Consider the following 23,520-nt stretch of genomic DNA (forward strand, 5'->3'; position numbering starts at 1 on the left):
CGTGCGGCTCGCTAACAGATCCACTCAGCTGGTCGCTGTCGGAGTCAACTGTTGCTCACCGGCGCTGGTGGAGCCGCTGCTGGACTCTGCCGGGTCCCTGCTGAGCCCGGACCTGAGCTGGGTGGTTTACCCCAACAGTGGAGAGGCTTGGGTCTCTGAGCAGGGGTGAGGTTTAATACTGACGACACAGATTCAACTGCACAGAATATCACAGAAAACCATCAAAGGGCCGGTTATAGAGACTTTAGGAAATGATATTAAGGTTTAACTGCAGCTATGAACTGGGCAACGATTACAACTTTTAATCACGATTAATCGTGATTAATCTCATTGTTATGCGCAAAATTCAATAATGAATTCTAAAGTAGTGTATTGTGCATTTTATTTTGAAAGTACTGCTATATGAACTAAAGGTCAACAACATTTGGTTTAAACACTTTAAACTCATCAGGTTCTTGTTAACAGCAGTATTCCCTTCACACAGCAGCAGTTATAACACAGTTATAATGATTCTCATAATAGATATTCAGCTGTTTTTTTTCACATATTCCAAACAAAAACACTTATTTACATTTAAATGAATCATTTAATTTTTGCTTTTTTTTTGGTATGTTGGTCAGACTGATCAGCTGATTAGCGTAACATGTGTGGTATTTGTTATAAATGTACGTTGGTACATAGAGGGCGATAAGAAGCTGTACGTGGAGGGACTTAGGACCCAGGGGAACGTAGGTGAAGTGATAATAACGCGTGAACTTGCCCAGCACTAATAATAATGTAAACACTTTTACCTTTCATACTGTAAGTATTTTCCTCATGATACTTTTTCTACTTTTCTTCATTTTGAATGCAGCACTTTTACTTATAAAGGAGTATTTTTACTTTTACGAAAGTATGTGAGTACTTTGTCCACCACTGTTGAGCGTTTCGTGTTGTCTTTTACTAATAAAGGTGGTTAACGTCGGAGAAAACTGCAGCATCAATACTTGAACTAAGTCCCACATGGATGAAGCAAGGTGCTGATTTAATTGGTAAGTTTTTCTCTACTTTAACCCTCGGGCATCATTACTTTAATTCTTTGATCATGTTGTCTGTGTTAATACATTTGGCATACATTAAAGAGAGTGAGTTTTTATTTTTTATTTTTTATTTTGGACATTAAACTTCAGCTCCAATAATAAGTTTATAATAAACTGTGTAGCCAAAATACACTCAGACCCCATGACAGCATAAAATCAATTATTCTATTCTATCAGACTTTAAATCTAATTAAATTCAACTTATTTCGTATAGCCCAAAATCCCAATCACTGCTGTATTATAGAGGTAATACATGTTATTCTCCTGGTGTCCACTAGAGGCATCGCTGCTGTATTATAGAGATAATACATGTTATTCTCCTGGTGTCCACTAGAGGCATCACTGCTGTATTATAGAGATAATACATGTTATTCTCCTGGTGTCCACTAGAGGCATCACTGCTGTATTATAGAGATAATACATGTTATTCTCCTGGTGTCCACTAGAGGCATCACTGCTGTATTATAGAGATAATACATGTTATTCTCCTGGTGTCCACTAGAGGCATCACTGCTGTATTATAGAGATAATACATGTTATTCTCCTGGTGTCCACTAGAGGCATCACTGCTGTATTATAGAGATAATACATGTTATTCTCCTGGTGTCCACTAGAGGCATCACTGCTGTATTATAGAGATAATACATGTTATTCTCTTAGTGTCCACTAGAGGCATCACTACTGTATTATAGAGATAATACATGTTATTCTCCTGGTGTCCACTAGAGGCATCACTGCTGTATTATAGAGATAATACATGTTATTCTCCCGGTGTCCACTAGAGGCATCACTACTGTATTATAGAGATAATACATGTTATTCTCCCGGTGTCCACTAGAGGCATCACTGCTGTATTATAGAGATAATACATGTTATTCTCCCGGTGTCCACTAGAGGCATCACTGCTGTATTATAGAGATAATACATGTTATTCTCTTAGTGTCCACTAGAGGCATCACTACTGTATTATAGAGATAATACATGTTATTCTCCTGGTGTCCACTAGAGGCATCACTGCTGTATTATAGAGATAATACATGTTATTCTCCCGGTGTCCACTAGAGGCATCACTGCTGTATTATAGAGATAATACATGTTATTCTCCCGGTGTCCACTAGAGGCATCACTGCTGTATTATAGAGATAATACATGTTATTCTCTTAGTGTCCACTAGAGGCATCACTACTGTATTATAGAGATAATACATGTTATTCTCCCGGTGTCCACTAGAGGCATCACTACTGTATTATAGAGATAATACATGTTATTCTCCCGGTGTCCACTAGAGGCATCACTGCTGTATTATAGAGATAATACATGTTATTCTCTTAGTGTCCACTAGAGGCATCACTACTGTATTATAGAGATAATACATGTTATTCTCCTGGTGTCCACTAGAGGCATCACTACTGTATTATAGAGATAATACATGTTATTCTCCCGGTGTCCACTAGAGGCATCACTGCTGTATTATAGAGCTAATACATGTTATTCTCCTGGTGTCCACTAGAGGCATCACTGCTGTATTATAGAGATAATACGTGTTATTCTCCTGGTGTCCACTAGAGGCATCACTACTGTATTATAGAGATAATACATGTTATTCTCCTGGTGTCCACTAGAGGCATCACTGCTGTATTATAGAGATAATACATGTTATTCTCCCGGTGTCCACTAGAGGCATCACTACTGTATTATAGAGATAATACATGTTATTCTCCCGGTGTCCACTAGAGGCATCACTGCTGTATTATAGAGCTAATACATGTTATTCTCCCGGTGTCCACTAGAGGCATCACTGCTGTATTATAGAGATAATACGTGTTATTCTCCTGGTGTCCACTAGAGGCATCACTACTGTATTATAGAGATAATACATGTTATTCTCCTGGTGTCCACTAGAGGCATCACTGCTGTATTATAGAGATAATACATGTTATTCTCCTGGTGTCCACTAGAGGCATCACTGCTGTATTATAGAGATAATACATGTTATTCTCCTGGTGTCCACTAGAGGCATCACTGCTGTATTATAGAGATAATACATGTTATTCTCCTGGTGTCCACTAGAGGCATCACTGCTGTATTATAGAGATAATACATGTTATTCTCTTAGTGTCCACTAGAGGCATCACTACTGTATTATAGAGATAATACATGTTATTCTCCTGGTGTCCACTAGAGGCATCACTGCTGTATTATAGAGATAATACATGTTATTCTCCCGGTGTCCACTAGAGGCATCACTGCTGTATTATAGAGATAATACATGTTATTCTCTTAGTGTCCACTAGAGGCATCACTACTGTATTATAGAGATAATACATGTTATTCTCCTGGTGTCCACTAGAGGCATCACTGCTGTATTATAGAGATAATACATGTTATTCTCCCGGTGTCCACTAGAGGCATCACTGCTGTATTATAGAGATAATACATGTTATTCTCCCGGTGTCCACTAGAGGCATCACTGCTGTATTATAGAGATAATACATGTTATTCTCTTAGTGTCCACTAGAGGCATCACTACTGTATTATAGAGATAATACATGTTATTCTCCCGGTGTCCACTAGAGGCATCACTACTGTATTATAGAGATAATACATGTTATTCTCCTGGTGTCCACTAGAGGCATCACTGCTGTATTATAGAGATAATACATGTTATTCTCCCGGTGTCCACTAGAGGCATCACTGCTGTATTATAGAGATAATACATGTTATTCTCTTAGTGTCCACTAGAGGCATCACTACTGTATTATAGAGATAATACATGTTATTCTCCTGGTGTCCACTAGAGGCATCACTGCTGTATTATAGAGATAATACATGTTATTCTCCCGGTGTCCACTAGAGGCATCACTGCTGTATTATAGAGATAATACATGTTATTCTCCCGGTGTCCACTAGAGGCATCACTGCTGTATTATAGAGATAATACATGTTATTCTCTTAGTGTCCACTAGAGGCATCACTACTGTATTATAGAGATAATACATGTTATTCTCCCGGTGTCCACTAGAGGCATCACTACTGTATTATAGAGATAATACATGTTATTCTCCCGGTGTCCACTAGAGGCATCACTGCTGTATTATAGAGATAATACATGTTATTCTCTTAGTGTCCACTAGAGGCATCACTACTGTATTATAGAGATAATACATGTTATTCTCCTGGTGTCCACTAGAGGCATCACTACTGTATTATAGAGATAATACATGTTATTCTCCTGGTGTCCACTAGAGGCATCACTGCTGTATTATAGAGATAATACATGTTATTCTCCCGGTGTCCACTAGAGGCATCACTACTGTATTATAGAGATAATACATGTTATTCTCCCGGTGTCCACTAGAGGCATCACTGCTGTATTATAGAGATAATACATGTTATTCTCCCGGTGTCCACTAGAGGCATCACTGCTGTATTATAGAGATAATACATGTTATTCTCCCGGTGTCCACTAGAGGCATCACTGCTGTATTATAGAGATAATACATGTTATTCTCCTGGTGTCCACTAGAGGCATCACTGCTGTATTATAGAGATAATACATGTTATTCTCCCGGTGTCCACTAGAGGCATCACTGCTGTATTATAGAGATAATACATGTTATTCTCCCGGTGTCCACTAGAGGCATCACTGCTGTATTATAGAGATAATACATGTTATTCTCCTGGTGTCCACTAGAGGCATCACTGCTGTATTATAGAGATAATACATGTTATTCTCTTAGTGTCCACTAGAGGCATCACTACTGTATTATAGAGATAATACATGTTATTCTCCTGGTGTCCACTAGAGGCATCACTGCTGTATTATAGAGATAATACATGTTATTCTCCCGGTGTCCACTAGAGGCATCACTACTGTATTATAGAGATAATACATGTTATTCTCCCGGTGTCCACTAGAGGCATCACTGCTGTATTATAGAGATAATACATGTTATTCTCCCGGTGTCCACTAGAGGCATCACTGCTGTATTATAGAGATAATACATGTTATTCTCTTAGTGTCCACTAGAGGCATCACTACTGTATTATAGAGATAATACATGTTATTCTCCTGGTGTCCACTAGAGGCATCACTGCTGTATTATAGAGATAATACATGTTATTCTCCCGGTGTCCACTAGAGGCATCACTGCTGTATTATAGAGATAATACATGTTATTCTCCCGGTGTCCACTAGAGGCATCACTGCTGTATTATAGAGATAATACATGTTATTCTCTTAGTGTCCACTAGAGGCATCACTACTGTATTATAGAGATAATACATGTTATTCTCCCGGTGTCCACTAGAGGCATCACTACTGTATTATAGAGATAATACATGTTATTCTCCCGGTGTCCACTAGAGGCATCACTGCTGTATTATAGAGATAATACATGTTATTCTCCCGGTGTCCACTAGAGGCATCACTGCTGTATTATAGAGATAATACATGTTATTCTCTTAGTGTCCACTAGAGGCATCACTACTGTATTATAGAGATAATACATGTTATTCTCCTGGTGTCCACTAGAGGCATCACTGCTGTATTATAGAGATAATACATGTTATTCTCCTGGTGTCCACTAGAGGCATCACTGCTGTATTATAGAGATAATACATGTTATTCTCCCGGTGTCCACTAGAGGCATCACTGCTGTATTATAGAGATAATACATGTTATTCTCTTAGTGTCCACTAGAGGCATCACTACTGTATTATAGAGATAATACATGTTATTCTCCCGGTGTCCACTAGAGGCATCACTACTGTATTATAGAGATAATACATGTTATTCTCCCGGTGTCCACTAGAGGCATCACTGCTGTATTATAGAGATAATACATGTTATTCTCTTAGTGTCCACTAGAGGCATCACTACTGTATTATAGAGATAATACATGTTATTCTCCTGGTGTCCACTAGAGGCATCACTGCTGTATTATAGAGATAATACATGTTATTCTCCCGGTGTCCACTAGAGGCATCACTACTGTATTATAGAGATAATACATGTTATTCTCCCGGTGTCCACTAGAGGCATCACTGCTGTATTATAGAGATAATACATGTTATTCTCCCGGTGTCCACTAGAGGCATCACTGCTGTATTATAGAGATAATACATGTTATTCTCTTAGTGTCCACTAGAGGCATCACTACTGTATTATAGAGATAATACATGTTATTCTCCTGGTGTCCACTAGAGGCATCACTGCTGTATTATAGAGATAATACATGTTATTCTCCCGGTGTCCACTAGAGGCATCACTGCTGTATTATAGAGATAATACATGTTATTCTCCCGGTGTCCACTAGAGGCATCACTGCTGTATTATAGAGATAATACATGTTATTCTCCTGGTGTCCACTAGAGGCATCACTACTGTATTATAGAGATAATACATGTTATTCTCCTGGTGTCCACTAGAGGCATCACTGCTGTATTATAGAGATAATAAATGTTATTCTCCCGGTGTCCACTAGAGGCATCACTACTGTATTATAGAGATAATACATGTTATTCTCCCGGTGTCCACTAGAGGCATCACTGCTGTATTATAGAGATAATACATGTTATTCTCCCGGTGTCCACTAGAGGCATCACTGCTGTATTATAGAGATAATACATGTTATTCTCCTAGTGTCCACTAGAGGCATCACTACTGTATTATAGAGATAATACATGTTATTCTCCTGGTGTCCACTAGAGGCATCACTGCTGTATTATAGAGATAATACATGTTATTCTCCCGGTGTCCACTAGAGGCATCACTGCTGTATTATAGAGATAATACATGTTATTCTCCCGGTGTCCACTAGAGGCATCACTGCTGTATTATAGAGATAATACATGTTATTCTCTTGGTGTCCACTAGAGGCATCACTACTGTATTATAGAGATAATACATGTTATTCTCCTGGTGTCCACTAGAGGCATCACTACTGTATTATAGAGATAATACATGTTATTCTCCCGGTGTCCACTAGAGGCATCACTGCTGTATTATAGAGATAATACATGTTATTCTCTTAGTGTCCACTAGAGGCATCACTACTGTATTATAGAGATAATACATGTTATTCTCCTGGTGTCCACTAGAGGCATCACTACTGTATTATAGAGATAATACATGTTATTCTCCCGGTGTCCACTAGAGGCATCACTGCTGTATTATAGAGCTAATACATGTTATTCTCCTGGTGTCCACTAGAGGCATCACTGCTGTATTATAGAGATAATACGTGTTATTCTCCTGGTGTCCACTAGAGGCATCACTACTGTATTATAGAGATAATACATGTTATTCTCCTGGTGTCCACTAGAGGCATCACTGCTGTATTATAGAGATAATACATGTTATTCTCCCGGTGTCCACTAGAGGCATCACTACTGTATTATAGAGATAATACATGTTATTCTCCCGGTGTCCACTAGAGGCATCACTGCTGTATTATAGAGATAATACATGTTATTCTCCCGGTGTCCACTAGAGGCATCACTGCTGTATTATAGAGATAATACATGTTATTCTCTTAGTGTCCACTAGAGGCATCACTACTGTATTATAGAGATAATACATGTTATTCTCCTGGTGTCCACTAGAGGCATCACTGCTGTATTATAGAGATAATACATGTTATTCTCCCGGTGTCCACTAGAGGCATCACTGCTGTATTATAGAGATAATACATGTTATTCTCCCGGTGTCCACTAGAGGCATCACTGCTGTATTATAGAGATAATACATGTTATTCTCTTAGTGTCCACTAGAGGCATCACTACTGTTTTATAGAGATAATACATGTTATTCTCCCGGTGTCCACTAGAGGCATCACTACTGTATTATAGAGATAATACATGTTATTCTCCCGGTGTCCACTAGAGGCATCACTGCTGTATTATAGAGATAATACATGTTATTCTCCTGGTGTCCACTAGAGCACAGCAGTGTTTAATGCATCAAAATCAATGTTGGTAATAATCGTTTACATATCACAGATTGAGCATATAGCATCAAGTTTAGTTGGTGTTTGTTCAATATTTAACTCGGTAAAAGTGGACCATAATATTAAAATGTTCTTTGTTGTTTAGGAAGGGGACATTTGAGGGGACAATTGTCTGACACTGCACAAAAAATAAAAATGAAATAAAATCAAAATTGTTGATAATCATTGACAGGTCCCATAATCCCCTAATATTTAGTATTCAGAAAATAATTCCCTTTAATTTAGTTAAAGTTGAAAATAATATGAATATATATATGTTTGTCTTTTATCCTGTATTTCCTGTATCCTGAGTCTCTGGTTGTTCGTTCTTTAGGAGGTTGCTGCCGCATCACTCCGGCTCACGTAGCAGAGTTACGACGACGGTTAAAAACCAGCTGCAGGTCTTCAGCTTCTGCAGTCTGACTGGAAGGAAAATATAACGATGATTGTTGAGAAGAAAGACGTCTGATCCAGGAGTTTATAAAACATCTTAATTTATTGTAAAATGAGTAATAAATAAACCACGACATCAAATCACACGATGACATCTGTACAAACTGTCTGCACATGAACATGAAATAAAACATGCACGTCTTCACTTTCTGAGGTTTCACATCTTTGAAAGAACGGGGATCATGTACGCAGCGGGCTGACTGGACTTACTGCACAAGGAGTTATCGTCTGAGAACAGAATCTACAGCAAATGTTTTGCACACAGCAGTAGTCGAATAAAACGTGAGTTTAACATTAAACAAAATTAACAAAATAGCAGGATGAAAATAAACTAAACGATTCTGTAGTTCAAGACAACACCGACCATTAAAAGTTAAAAGCTGTGAGGAATCTTGACCTTTGACTCTTTTTGACATTTGTGTTAAAAAATAACTTAAATGTTTTATGGCGATTGGACAGACGATCATGTGAGTAAGAGCAAACCTTGTGCTTGGCCACGCCCTTCTTTGGCAACGCCGTCGCCCCCTATTGGTCGATTTAAAAAAAAAAAACATTTAGGGAACATGTTTCACCAGCTAAAGTAAAAATATCCAGCATGTTTGGTGAACTTTGTACAAACTGTCTAGATTTATGGCCGACGTTACGGCCTCTGCAAGTGGCGCCCCCTATTGAGCAATCATGTGTGTTTCAGGTCGTTTTGAGGACAAATCCTGCAAGTTTCATGATGATTGTTCTAACACACAGGTATTCAATTAAAGTTCAACGAGGTCCAGTTAAAGAATTTCCTCATCAACGGTCCAGAACTCTCTAACTTGTTCTATGATTTAGTTCCATATGCATTGAAGTAGCCAAATTTGAGTGATTAATGAGACAAACGTACTGACGTCTGAACCAAGTTTTAACGTAAATCAGAGTTATGACTTTTCAAAGTGCACCTTTTAATTATAGCGCCACCATCAGGCCGATTGGAGTCATATTTCTCACATTTTGGCCGTGAAGTTAATAAAGCTCAATAAAACTAATGTTGCCTTGTAAAACGTTGGAGGCCGTAGTTTGATGTGCCGTTAAGGGAAGAGAATATTTGTGTGTTTGCTAAATGTCGTCATGGTTTTTGAGACTTTCTTTTCCATAACGAACAAACTTTACCTTGTTAGAAACGGAAGCGTTAGCAGCTCGAACAGCAACAACCTGTGTGCCTTTAACACGTTTGCTGCTTTAATAAGTTGTTGCTGCTCAGTGATGATTCTCACTTCCTGTGAAGCTGCTGTTCTTTCTGTAGTTTAAACAGGTTGTTGTATCGTTCACAGACGCTGTAAAGTCAGAAAATGTTTCAAAAGTTATGAAGACAAAGACAGGAGGCGATATGACACCATGTCTTAAAAAAACACCAAGTAAAAGTCTGGTGATATTCTATATTCTCTGTATTTCGGCCATAAACACTCACTGATGCATCAAATGTGCTGAATAGTCCCCCAACTAAAAGACTCTACTCCACCGTAGTACTACAGCATCAGCTCAGCTCACAGGTAGAGACGAGCTGGTGAACTTCATTTAGCAGCTAAAGAGACAGATATTTGGCGGTGGAGACCAAACGCTGTACAGAAAGAAGTGAAGTATTAAACGTGTTATAAAGAAACATGAATATCCTGTAAACTATTTGATTTGGCTGATAAATATTGACTCTCATGTTTCTAAAGCTTCTAAAAAACTGATTGTTCTTCTTTGTAAAATCCTCAGACGCGTAAATCGTGTTTCTATCAGTTATGTGATCGAGCGCCAAGTTACAAAAGTTCAGAGGTGCCGAGCAAACGCCGGCTTCAGTGCTGCGAGAACAAGCGAAGCTCTACACGTTGTTGGTCTATGCCTGGAGTAGAGCACCACCGGACCTCAGAGTCTCAGTCCGTGGCGTCTTCCTGGAGGTCGCCGTCGGGGGGGCCCCTCTGTCTGTACTCTGATGCGTTGGACAGACGTCTCCAGCCGCCGTCTCTCTGACTCCCCGTGCTGTGAGAGCGTCCCAGGAGGCCCAGGCGCTTGGACTCCGTCCTCTCCTCGGCTTCCTCGGCGGCGGCGCTCTCGTGGGCGCCCTCCGGGCCCTGGTGGAGCCGGTTGTGGTGGTGGAAGTCGTAGCGCAGGTTCTCCAGGTTCAGGGCCCAGGGGCCGAGCTTCTGCCAGTTGACCCTCTGGAAGGCCATGATGCAGTGCAGGTTCCCCCCCACCTGTGAGCCAGAGAACGACTCCTGTTAGAGACACGTTATACACATCATTGATCGTTGATGATCCATATTAACAGGCATGTAGCAGCACCGCTAACGGCTAACCAACGCAGGTTCACTTCAGTGACATCATGATGCCTTCAGGCTCTGCTCAGTGAACATGAGGACTGGCTGAAGGTACATCATAACGTCATCATGATGTGTTCACATGTAGTCTGTAAAATGTAGTTTTGGTGATAAACTTGAATAAATCCAGTAGTTTGAAGGAGATGTTTTTTTAGTTTAAACTGTGTCATTAATCTGAGGTTCACATGAGTGTAGAACTGTGAGGGGGGTCAGTATGGATCACGGATCCACTACGGTCCTCTACACCACGGATCAGTAACATCTAGAACAACATGCGTAACGAGTCGGTTGAACCTTCTTGGTCTTGCGGCGCTGGATCCCTCGCTCCGTGTGGCGGATGTCCAGGTATTCTGGGTTTTGCGTGTTGAGGTCGGTCACGATGTCGAGCCATCTGAAAGAAGAGGCTCCGTGTTAAACCGGCTCAGATCCAGAACCCGATCCAACAGAACCACTACTTACTTTTTACAGTGGATGGCCGGGTGCTTCCTGCTGGGCTCACCGATCAGGATCCAGTGCTCCGTTTCATTGGTGGCCAAAGGGCCCCTTTAAAGAAAGAACATTTATTGTTTTTAAAATGCGATATACGTTTTTTAAAGAACACGAGTATTGATAGAAGTACTACTACTGAGACCCTAAAGAGAACTCTGTCCCTGAAAGCCAGAGTTCTCTCCACACAAACCACAAACTAAGCCACTAAAACCTCCACACTGTCCCTTTAAGGACCACTAAACAAGATGACTCAGTCGTGACTCTGATGGAGCGGTGACTCCTACCTGTAGGCCTTAGCGGCTTTGAGGGGCGTGGCCTCGAAGCCCACGGGGCAGAAGTAGTGGTTCTGGCAGTGGTAGATGTAGGCCATGGACTCGTCCTTCAGACCTTCAGTCAGTTTCATCAAAGCTCCTTCAGCTGCAAACATGTGAGAGGTTAAACCACTTCCTGTCTCCTCGTGGGACCACGCGGCAGCTGTTTGGGGTTTTTGTGCCGGCGGTCGCTCACCTGTCTCTCCGGCCGTCTTGTGTTTGCCGTGTGGTTTGTACAGAATGTACGAGCAGCCTCGCACGCGGAAGTTGTCGTTGATTTGTCTGAACCAGCTGAGAGAGAGATTCACTGATCACTGAGCTGCAGACGGTGAAGAGAGTGTATTTAAAAAAGAAGAAGCCGTGTTTACCGCATCAGGGTGGCGTTTCCGGTGAAAGGACCGAACTTGATCTCTTCAAAAGGCGGCTGGAAGCCCAGAATGTGCAGCGCCTCCTCCTGAGAGACGGGGGGCAGACTGAGATAAAACACAGAGTGAGGAGTTCTTCTCATGTTCAATCGTTTGTTTGATACTTTTTACTCCCTAATGAACGTCTTCCAGGTTCTTTCCTCACGAGATGAGGTAATCGTCAAATAATCGATTTACTCGTTTTTGTCAAAACAGCTTCAATGACCAAATGAACTATTTGAGGAATGAATCTGTAATATAATCTGTTTTTATGTTCCATCTTTAATCCTTAATGTTTCAGTGTAAACTGAATACATCAGGCTGAACTCACGTTTATTCCTCTTTGTTTACCTTTTTGTTTCACGTCTCCATGCGTTTACTGGTAACCCCGTGTTTAACGTCACATTGCTATGAATTGTGGGTAATTCCCTTCGGCGAAGTCTGCAGAAATGCGGACTGACAAAGTGTTCGTAAAGGAATCAAAATGTCAGAGCGACAAACAGACGAACTGAACCCTCACAGAGGACCAGCTGCTCACCTTCCTGCACCCAGAGTGCTGTACAGGAAGTTCCAGCAGGAAATCAGAGAAGAGATCCCACACGACGTCTTGTACTGTGGCCGACTGATGCAGTACCTGCAACAGAGAATAACACACACAATGAACTAGATTACAGGTGGTGAAGCGTTTGTTAACACACTGTCCTACATCAGTGCAAGACACACACACTTTGTAATTGATTAGCCTCTCTTTGAGGTTGTTTTGTGTCTTTGTGGTAGTTTTGTGTCTCTTTGAGGTTGTTTTTTGTCTCTTTGTTGTAGTTTTGTGTCTCTTTGTGGTTGTTTTGTGTCTCTTTGTGGTAGTTTTGTGTCTTTGTGGTAGTTTTGTGTGTCTCTGTCGTAGTTTTGTGTCTGTGGTTGTTTTGTGTCTCTTTGTGGTTGTTTTTTGTCTCTTTGTCGTATTTGTGTGTCTCTTTGTGGTTGTTTTGTGTCTCTTTGTGGTAGTTTTGTGTCTTTGTGGTAGTTTTGTGTGTCTCTGTCGTAGTTTTGTGTCTGTGGTTGTTTTGTGTCTCTTTGTGGTTGTTTTTTGTCTCTTTGTCGTATTTGTGTGTCTCTTTGTGGTTGTTTTGTGTCTCTTTGTGGTAGTTTTGTGTCTTTGTGGTAGTTTTGTGTGTCTCTGTCGTAGTTTTGTGTCTGTGGTTGTTTTGTGTCTCTTTGAGGTTGTTTTGTGTCTCTTTGTCGTAGTTTTGTGTCTCTTTGTGGTTGTTTTGTGTCTCTTTGTGGTATTTGTGTGTATCTTTGTGGTTGTTTTGTGTCTCTTTGTCGTAGTTTTGTGTCTCTTTGTGGTTGTTTTGTGTCTCTTTGTCGTAGGTTTGTGTTCGGGTTAACAGAGCTGCCTGAACAGTTTTGAAGAAGTGAACTCAGAACTACCATCTCCTGAGGTCCAGCACTTTTCTCTGTTTGACCTCCTCCAGCGAGGCGTGAGGAGGGACGTCCTGCAGGTTTCTGCTGGGTCTGTCTGAAGACTTCATCTTCTTGGTGCTGATTTTCTTCACGTTACCTGAAATACAGCATCAGTCAGTGGAGTCACTTCATGGTTCCCTCTGTTGATCACCTCATGTATGTGCTAAACAAGCTGAGTAATCGTGTTTTTAGTTCAGAGGGCGGGAACTGAATTCAGTTTCATATTGATTGTCATTATTATATCGACCCAACTTCTTGCTCTTGGTCATAGTTTTGGTTTAGAAGTAGTAGAAATGAAACACTAAAGTATAGTTTATGTAGTTCTTCCTTCAGTGGAGGCTGTTAAACGACTACAGAGCAGATCAATAAAAACTTCACGTACACATTCAATCATCAACAATGTGCTTCTTACTTGTTCTGATTTTTCTGGTGAGCACAGCGTTGAAGTCCGTGGTGTCGATCTCCCAGGCCAGAATGGGTTTACCGTGACCGGAGGACACCTCCTCCATGTCGCAGTCCCCGTCCGAGCCCACGTGGGCCCCTCCAGACCAGCCGGCGGCGAGGTCCACCGAGGCTCTGGGCTTCCCCGAGGGCGGCCCCTCGTCCTGCCGGTTGGGGATGGCGTCCCCGGTGACGGCGTCCGGGGGCCGGTACACGGAGGCGGCCTGGTTGAGGAGAGCGTAATCGGAGCAGACGGTGTAGAACTTCTCCCTGGAGTGAGTGACCGGACACGTCCACGGCAGGTGGAGCTCGACGCTCGAGGCTCTTCTTGCTCTGGCGGCGTCCCGGGAGAGGGAGCCCACGAGGCCGCGGTCCTCCTCCCCATCGGTGGGCCGCTGCAGACCCGACGGACCCGCCGGCCCGGCGAGGTTCGCTCCTTGACCGTCTGACGTATTCGGCATCGAACGACAGAATCAGCTGACTGTGACGTGGAGGTGGAGGCTGCGTTCTCTGGTGATGAAAGAACAGACGAGATGAGATGTGTTATTATGTTAATAACCGGATCAGCTGACGGATCAGCTGACGGATCGGTGACCGTTAATCTTCCTGGAGTCCACAGGAAAGACAAATTATAGTACATGCAATACATAGTACATGCAATACATATTTTTTTAAACTAATGATGTAATAATTTTTAATAGATAATGTATAATATTCATATATCATGTTATTTTAAATTAAATGAAATTCTAAAAACACAGAATGTACATGAACATAGTATCAGAAGTATCTGACATTTCATTACAGCGTTGAGTTTTATTATATTTTGGTCTTTAACTATTTCACAGTTTCACTTTTTGTTGAATAATTTAGCATTTTTTTGGAACTGTTATTACATTATAATTGACTTCTAATTAGATTATAATCTTGTAAAATGGTGTCTAATAATGTATTATTATTACTATTTAGGGCCCGAGCAACCGACAACGTCGGGCCAGCGAAGGCCCTGTTGAAATTCGAACACAAATCGGGCGCACTCGGGCGCATATTTGGGGTAATTTTGCACACTTGTCAGGCCTGGTGAAGATAACCATCTGACATAGGTTGCATATTTGTGTGTAAAGAAATGGCTCTCTAGCGCCCCCTACAAGGCGCTCTGGCGACGCCCCTTTGCCAGTTTGTCCGATTGACTTGAAATTCAACACACATGTCCAAATCTGCTAGATCTAAAAAGAGCCTCTCAGACCCCTAAGCTCCGCCTACTTAGATTTTCCGCCATCTTGAATTTAGTGAAAGACAAATCTTTGCAAACTGCTCCTACATGCTGGGTCCGATTGTTACCAAATTTGCTGTGGATCATTATTGGATGTAGATCACTCAGATTTATCAAAAGCTTTTTGATATGTCTTTGCGTTGATAAGATATGGACCAATAAACTTCTTAGGGGCGTGGCTTAATATCAATACACATAACTTCTCAACCATTTGTCGAAAATTCACGAAACTTTTGATGTTATTGTTGTTATTTGTTATTGTTATTGGTGTTATGTATGTATGTTATTGTTGTTATTGTTTTTATTGATGTTGTTGTTATTATGTTATTGATGTTATTGTTGTTATTTATGTTATTGTTATTGTTATGTATGTTGTTGTTATTGTTATTGGTGTTATGTATGTTATTGTTGTTATTTTTGTTATTTATGTTCTTGTTATTGGTGTTATGTATGTTATTGTTGTTATTGATCACTGACTCACCTGTTTGTTACATGTAAACACGCCCAGCTGTTATTTCATCATCAGACGTCCTCGTGCAGCGGGCTGAGGACCCGGATGGTGAACGTGAGACGCTCTACCGACAGACCGGTACCGCTACGTGACCGTCAGCTCGGTACACGTTAGAATAACGAAGGATAAATAATAACAATAATGACAGTAATAAGAGTAAATCCGAGCCGTCGTCCTCCGGACGGACCAGCCTTCACTTCCGGTGCAGCTTCAACGGACCGTACCATTCTAAGCAGCAGCGGGGGGGGCGGAAATATTCAACGCTTCATATTAACGTGAAAACACGAAAGTTACCGACACGGTCAAGTCCAAACGTTATGTGTGCCCTTAAAGACAGTTTCTCATGCTATTGTGTGATATTTACTTTCAACGTCACGTGACTTTATTTTAAGGTGTGTCAGTAACGCGTGGATCGATCCGACGGTTCAAACGGTTTTAACCAATCAGAGAGCAGCGGTTACTCGCTGAACTTCAGACGGAAGGTGAGTCTGTTCTGTTCCTTAAGAGCTTTAAAAGATCACGTTTCTGACGTCAGAGGAGACCAGAACCACCGTGGAACCCGTCCGGTCTGGTTCTGACTGTTCACATCCGGTCCCACGTGGAACGGGTTCCTCCTCGGTCCAGATGAAGGAGGAACCCGTTCCACGTAACGGTCTGCCATTAAGACTCACGCAGACCTGATCCAGAAGTTTGTGTGAGATCCTGTTTGAGAGAACAGATTCAACTAGTTCATACATTCAACTAGTTTATTTTACATTATATTAGTTTATAGATTATACTGGTTTAATTATTCTGTACAGTTTTATCTAACTTCTATGAACAGTTTATAGTTGTATAGTTAGTATAAATAGTAATCTCTCTTAAATCACTTCTTAAAACAAACTGTTTTTATGTGATGTCGTCACTTTTCTGTTTTATTTGTATTTGTTGATTTTATAAATGTATTTGATGTATTTGATGTATTCGGGTATTGTTATCGACTGTCTCACTGATCTTTCTGTTTTTAAAGGTATATAAATAAAGTTGGTAGTATTATTATTGCATCACACACATATTTAGTATTATTGTGTGTCGTTAGTTTGTATCAATATTTAGGAAGCAAATGAATTTCACACATTTACTAGAGAGCACATGTTGCTGTAGCCGGTTTAAAGTGATCATTTATGGATCATTATGATTATTAAAAGATAAACGAGTGATAAGCTAAGCATGCTGGGAGCTCCTCAGATCTGTGAAGTGTTCAACGAGCGGTCGATGGATCGACGGACTGATGTTGTGAAGTTTTAACATTAGTTGGAGCTTTCAATGAGCCGCTGGTTCTCTTCCTCTTCCTGAGATATGATTTATCTCCGTAATGTTTGTGTGTTGTTTTATTTGATTGTGACTAAAGTATTATTGGATGCCAGTGTTCTGTTGCTCCACTAGAACATAAGCCAGCACATGAAGAGGAAGGTTCTGTCTTCATAAAGGTCTTCATGGTCTTAAAGAGAACGACGTCATACTTCTCTAATAACTCACTAACACCGTGTCTCAGCCAGCCGGACATCCATGTGGCCAAAACTAAACTATTCATATTCTGCATAAACGCAGAGCGAGTTTCACTTGATTCAACATGTTGAAAGTGAAGAAGACGTTTCAGGAGACGATCACAGAAACACCGAGTCAGCAGATTAGAAACCAGCAAACTGTTCCTGCAGGTTGAGATCATCTGAGCTGAACCTCTGAAGAACCTGTTCTTGTGTCTCTGATCTCAAAGGATTCATTCAGATCTATTCTATCACGTGAACACGTGTTCAGGAGAACGATGGCGAGGAGGCCGGTGATCATCGACACAGACTGCGGCATCGATGACGCTCAGGCCGTCATGATGGCGCTGGCGGCGCCCGACATCCAGGTGTTGGCCGTCACCTGTGTGTTCGGGAACACGTCGGTGGAGAACGTGTGTCAGAACGTTCTGAAGGTTCTGACCGTCTGTGAGCGGCAGCAGGTCAGTCTGATGTTCTTCTTCTCTGGAACATGAAGGAGAACTAGAACGTCTTCAGTGCAGAAGAACATGATGATGACTTCAATCATCAGAAAAGAAACAAGTTACATTTCTTTCATCATTTCATTTACGAAAATTTAAAATCAATAGAATCTATAAACCCAACAAGTTTTACAATGATGAAAAATAATAGAGTCTCTATGTTACAGATATTAAACTATTCACATGTTTCAGCCTCTCCTCTCCTCTCCTCTCCTCTCCTCTCTCCTCTCCTCTCTCCTCTCTCCTCTCTCCTCTCCTCTCTCCTCTCCTCTCTCCTCTCCTCTCCTCTCCTCTCCTCTCTCCTCTCCTCTCTCCTCTCCTCTCCTCTCTCCTCTCCTCTCTCCTCTCCTCTCTCCTCTCCTCTCCTCTCCTCTCTCCTCTCCTCTCCTCTCCTCTCCTCTCCTCTCTCCTCTCCTCTCTCCTCTCCTCTCTCCTCTCCTCTCCTCTCTCCTCTCCTCTCCTCTCTCCTCTCCTCTCCTCTCTCCTCTCCTCTCCTCTCTCCTCTCCTCTCTCCTCTCCTCTCCTCTCTCCTCTCCTCTCTCCTCTCCTCTCCTCTCTCCTCTCCTCTCTCCTCTCCTCTCCTCTCTCCTCTCCTCTCTCCTCTCCTCTCTCCTCTCCTCTCCTCTCCTCTCCTCTCCTCTCTCCTCTCCTCTCCTCTCCTCTCTCCTCTCTCCTCTCCTCTCTCCTCTCCTCTCCTCTCTCCTCTCTCCTCTCCTCTCCTCTCTCCTCTCTCCTCTCCTCTCCTCTCCTCTCCTCTCTCCTCTCTCCTCTCCTCTCTCCTCTCTCCTCTCCTCTCCTCTCCTCTCTCCTCCTCTCTCTCCTCTCCTCTCTCCTCTCCTCTCTCCTCCTCTCTCCTCTCCTCTCTCCTCTCTCCTCTCCTCTCTCCTCTCCTCTCTCCTCTCTCCTCTCCTCTCTCCTCTCCTCTCCTCTCTCCTCTCCTCTCCTCTCTCCTCTCCTCTCTCCTCTCCTCTCCTCTCCTCTCTCCTCTCCTCTCTCCTCTCTCCTCTCTCCTCTCCTCTCCTCTCTCCTCTCCTCTCCTCTCTCCTCCTCTCTCTCCTCTCCTCTCTCCTCTACTCTCCTCTCCTCTCTCCTCCTCTCTCCTCTCCTCTCTCCTCTCCTCTCTCCTCTCTCCTCCTCTCCTCTCCTCTTCCTGTAGTTCAGAGTGTCTCCTCTCTTGAACATGAAGAACAAGATGTTTCTGATGAAATCAAGTTTAAGCTTGAAGCCGTTTCTGCAGCGTTCGTCACACATGACGTGTTGAAGATGTTTTACAGCGTCTGGTTGTGATAAACGGTGTCGTTTTGCCGGCAGGCCTGACTTGATGACCAGATTAAGTATTTTATCATTTAGAAGCTTGAAAAGTAGAAAAGTTCTTATTTGACATTCTTGTGATTTAAAAGATGGTGACATTTCATAATGAGGAGAAATGAACATCGGGGTTTAAACTTTAGTATTCTGAAGATTATCTGATGCATGTCTGTCAACTGATAACTGTGAAGCTTTCCTCCTGCAGATCCCCGTGTTTCGGGGTTGTGGTGGTCCGCTAGTCGGAGCCAGGAAACCAGTTAGTGACCACTTTGGAACGGACGGACTCGGGGACGTGCTTGAAGACCAGGACCCGCAGTGAGAGAAGAAAATCCAGAAGGAGCATGCAGTGAATGCAATGATCAGGCTGGTGACTGAAAACCAGAAGCAGGTGAGAGAACCTCTGTGTGTGTGTGTCTTTGTTTTTCTATCCTGGTGGGGTCCATGACATATCACCCACGCCGTGGGGACCGAGTCCTGGTCCTTACATGCACGAGCATCGCAGTCAATAGAAAACAGCCTGCTGATGTGACTGGTGCAGGTTTCTTGACAACAACTCTGTCTGCGCCCCCAGTGGTCATCGGTGGTATTGTGATGTGGGAACTTACACTTGTGGGGTAATTTTGCTGACAAAGTGTTTGTGTGTGTGTGTGTGTGTGTGTGTGTGTGTGTGTGTGTGTGTGTGTGTGTGTGTGTGTGTGTGTGTGTGTGTGTGTGTGTGTGGCTGCTCTCTGCTGTTGCATTATTGTTGCAAAACTATTTGCAAATGTGTGTGAAGAGTTGTGTAACTATCTCAATCCATGTGTGTGTATATTTGTAAATGTGTAGACAAACCTGTAAATCATTAGAATCTCTCAGCCGGCCGTCTTCACTCGTGACCTTTGACTCACTTGTGATCTGAATGTGTGAGGAGATTATGACGGATCCGCTCTGTCCACACTGGGCCTCAGTATCTACACAGCTGACTCACCACCCGTCGGTGTTAGCGTCCAGTGTTTGAAGCGTGATATTGCTGGGCTGCATAGCCATATATACTTCATGAGTATATATACACAGTATATATATATATATATATATATATATGCTGTTTTTCCAGGACTTGAAGCAACATTTCATCCAATATTATTCATGTCTGCATTTACAGATGTATGTTGGCACACAGGGATAGAGCTACAGCTACACAACCCGACACACACATTTGCTGATAGTTTGTGTTGTACCACTAAAATGTGCCCTCACAGGTCTCCCTGGTGGCTCTTGGACCGCTCACTAATCTGGCTCTGGCTGTCAGACTGGATCCAGGTTTTCCCCAAAAGCTCAAAGATCTGTACATTATGGGTGGCAACATGGAAGGTGAGGGGCGATGACTATGACGACGATGTTGCTTCAATTCAGCAACAAATGTAAATTAATCTCCAGTTCTCCAGAAAGAATCCCTCACAGCAGCTTTCACTGCTCCGTTCATCTTCAGTTTGGCTAAAGCGTGAAGCTCTGCATCGTCCTGCACTACAATGATGAACTGCTTCATCACATATTTACTGCTGGCTGATATTTATGGAAGAAGGAAAAGATTTCTGCCAGCTGTGATCACATTACATGCGTAGCACACTGCAGCTCTTTATATCAGTTTGAAAAGTTGAAACCGTCTTAATATCGGGGTGCAACCGGCGCCCGAGGTACTCGTGAACTCTCGCTTTTGAGCGATCCTTACGCACGCCGACATTGACGACGAGGGATTTTAGGGCGCAAACAACGTGACGTGTGAACCCTTAATGCTGCCGCACTATTACAGGGTTTGAGTTTGAAACGTGCAGGCTTGTATAACTTGTTTTTTTATGTCTTTTGTAGGAAAAGGAAATGTGACACTATGTGCAGAGTTTAACTTTGCGATGGATGCAGAGTCCGCCTACATTGTTCTTGAAGAATTCCTCTGCCCGACACACGTGGCATCGTGGGAGTACGCGTGCAGGAACGCGCTGACGTGGGTAAGACGTGTACTCGGGGGAAGAACTACGTAAACCTGCACGACTGTTGCACTTCAACCTGACTCATTGGTTTCACTTGTACAGGAGTTCTTCGAGGAGTTGATGAATCAGGACGCGCCCGCTGCAGCCTTCATGAAGACGATCACGTCCAAATGCCGGGCTTACTCCAAAGAGGCTCTGTTTAACAAGAGAGACGTGTACTTCGGACCGTGCTTCGTCTCTTACGACGCTTACGCGATGGCCGCCTGCATCGACGGCAGCGTGGTGACGGAGAGGATCGAGTGTCCCGTCCGGGTGGAGCTGCAGGGCTCCATCTCTCGCGGCATGATGGCTCTGGATCGCACCAACGAGCTGAAGAAGAGCCACAGCGTGTTCGTTCTGACCAAGTGTGACGTGGCCAAGTTCAGGCAGCTGCTCATGGAGTCTGTTAGACAACCGAGGACGTGATCACTGATGAGACCGTACGGCTCAGTGAGTCAAATAAAAATATGACTTTTTACGACCCGCTGAGCACTGCAAGGTGTTAGGAAACATCTTCCAATATGATGAAGAGTTCTTAATATTTACATTTATAGTTTAGAGTATCTTATAGGACATCACATCTTTCCTTCACAAGTTCATTTCTTAATGTATTCTTTCATTTGATTTTATTATAAATAAACCTCATTTATCGCCAAGTCGTCGTCCGTCATATTCTTTCAAAGCGGGAACTAAAGATCAATGAACTCTAGTGAGACTGATTCATTGATGATCAACTTGTTGAATTCATTAGGGCCCGAGCACCGACAACGTCGGGTCCGCGAGGTCCCTATTGTATCTGTAGGAATTATTATTATACCCTATGATGAAAAACCGTTTAAGGGTATCTGACATGTCCCCAACCTCCCCATATTTGGCGAGCATATCGGGACTGCGGGAAATTTTGATATTTTATGGGTCCAATGCTCGAGCATACAAAATTACTCGCTAGCGCCACCTAGATAATGGAAAGGCAAGCCCCAACAGCCCGTATGTCCAAATTACTTAAGATTTTACAGACATGAGCAACTGAATGAGTTCTACAAAAAATCCTCTTGGGACCCTAAGCTCCGCCTACCAACATTTTCCACCATTTTGAATTTTGTAAAAAAAAAAAAAAATCACTTCTCCTAGACCCTGGGTCTGATTGGTACCAAATTTGCTGTGAATCATTATTGGATATATATCATCAACAGTTATGAAAAGTTTCTTGATATCTTATTGCATTAAGAATATATGGACCAATGAATTTCATGAGGAGTTGGCCTTCTACAGCAATATATATAACTTCAAAACCATGTGGCTTATCATCACGAAATCTGTAGCATATGTTCACATTGTGTCCTGTAACATACCCTCAAATTTTTATTCCATACAACCACTAGGGGCCAATGCAGTAATACTCTCATTTCTTGGCATTTTTCGGCATTTTTCATAGTTTTCAGGCATTGTACTTTAACGAACTCCTCCCACAGAATTTATACAATCAACTTCCAATTTGGTCTAGATGATCTAAAGACATTAATGATGAAAAGTTACTGAAATGGTGTACTGACATTGAACGACCTTCGTTTTATGTGGCGCCCATGTCAGTCACATTTCGTGCCGTTCGCCATGAAAGACGAAGTTGTTGTAACTACAAGGTACTTTATTCAATCTGCCCCAAACTTGTTTTGCATGATGCTGGTCCAGGCCTGAACACATCTCCATGCCAACATTTTCACAAAGTCATAGCGCCACCTACTGGCACAAGGAAGGTGCCATAGGTGATGGAAATAAATATTTCATATGGCTTTTTGGCTGGACCCTTTCAAACAAACTGTGTTCAGTGAATTATGTGCAAATGCAGTAAAGAAAAGAATTTAATGATGAAACCCAATTGTGTTTTTCAGTTTGTTCTACTGGGGTTAAAGTCGAAAAACAGTCAAAAAAGTCATTCAATCAGGAGAGACTTCATTAGAATTTCACAATAATTTATTACACATTGTACAAATGTGAATAGTGCAACGTCTTTGGCGATTGGACTCCATCCTGAAGGAAGACAATCGATGTTGATGAAGGGAGTTGCTGCGGAGTTATAAACAGCATAGTATAGGATGTCGAAAAAAGTCATGAAAAAGTCAGTGTACCATGTCGAAAAGTCATAACTTTACTTAAGTTACTTTATTTTTAAAGTTGCTTTTTTAGTTACTTTACTTTTAAAGTTACTGTTTTAGTTACTTTACTTTTAAAGTTACTATTTTAGTTACTTTACTTTTTTAGTTACTTTCAAAGTTACTTTACTTTTAAAGTTACTTTTTTAGTTACTTTACTTTTTTAGTTACTTCTTTAGTTACTTTACTTTTAAAGTTACTTTTTTAGTTACTTTACTTTTAAAGTTACTTTTTTAGTTACTTTACTTTTTTAGTTACTTTTAAAGTTACTTTACTTTTAAAG

At 41.9% G+C, this 23,520-nt stretch overlaps 3 protein-coding genes across 3 annotated transcripts in view; 2 read left to right on the plus strand and 1 right to left on the minus strand.

Moving 5' to 3' along the window:
- Positions 1-8,934, plus strand: part of LOC306695048 (uncharacterized protein) — a 13,244-nt gene extending 4,310 nt beyond the window's left edge. Inside the window, exons 6-8 of the mRNA XM_079158159.1 lie at positions 1-165; positions 952-1,031; positions 8,403-8,934. The exon at positions 1-165 is cut by the window's left edge and continues 41 nt beyond it. Of these exons, the coding sequence (XP_079014285.1) occupies positions 1-165; positions 952-1,031; positions 8,403-8,491 (334 nt within the window). The 3' untranslated portion in view covers positions 8,492-8,934. The remainder of the gene's footprint in view (positions 166-951; positions 1,032-8,402) is intronic.
- Positions 8,935-9,077: 143 nt separating this feature from the next.
- LOC306695046 (basic immunoglobulin-like variable motif-containing protein) lies at positions 9,078-15,925 on the minus strand. The gene is made up of 10 exons (XM_079158156.1): positions 15,721-15,925; positions 13,938-14,476; positions 13,493-13,622; positions 12,603-12,698; positions 12,029-12,133; positions 11,857-11,951; positions 11,634-11,766; positions 11,320-11,403; positions 11,155-11,251; positions 9,078-10,737 (listed from the first exon to the last, which is right to left on the minus strand). Exons 2-10 carry the CDS (start codon positions 14,425-14,427, stop codon positions 10,417-10,419), a joined length of 1,551 nt encoding a protein of 516 aa, XP_079014282.1. The 5' UTR covers positions 14,428-14,476; positions 15,721-15,925; the 3' UTR covers positions 9,078-10,416.
- A 300-nt stretch (positions 15,926-16,225) lies between these two features.
- LOC306695049 (inosine-uridine preferring nucleoside hydrolase) lies at positions 16,226-21,737 on the plus strand. Its single transcript, XM_079158160.1, is given in 7 exon segments — positions 16,226-16,232; positions 17,548-17,737; positions 19,290-19,400; positions 19,404-19,472; positions 20,323-20,434; positions 20,930-21,066; positions 21,151-21,737. Coding segments are annotated over 6 exon segments (975 nt in total). The 5' UTR covers positions 16,226-16,232; positions 17,548-17,554; the 3' UTR covers positions 21,514-21,737.
- The last annotated feature ends 1,783 nt before the right edge of the window (positions 21,738-23,520 follow it).

This window comes from Pholis gunnellus (assembly GCF_910591455.1).
Source record: "Pholis gunnellus genome assembly, chromosome: 4".
In the NCBI taxonomy this organism is placed as follows: domain Eukaryota; kingdom Metazoa; phylum Chordata; class Actinopteri; order Perciformes; family Pholidae; genus Pholis; species Pholis gunnellus.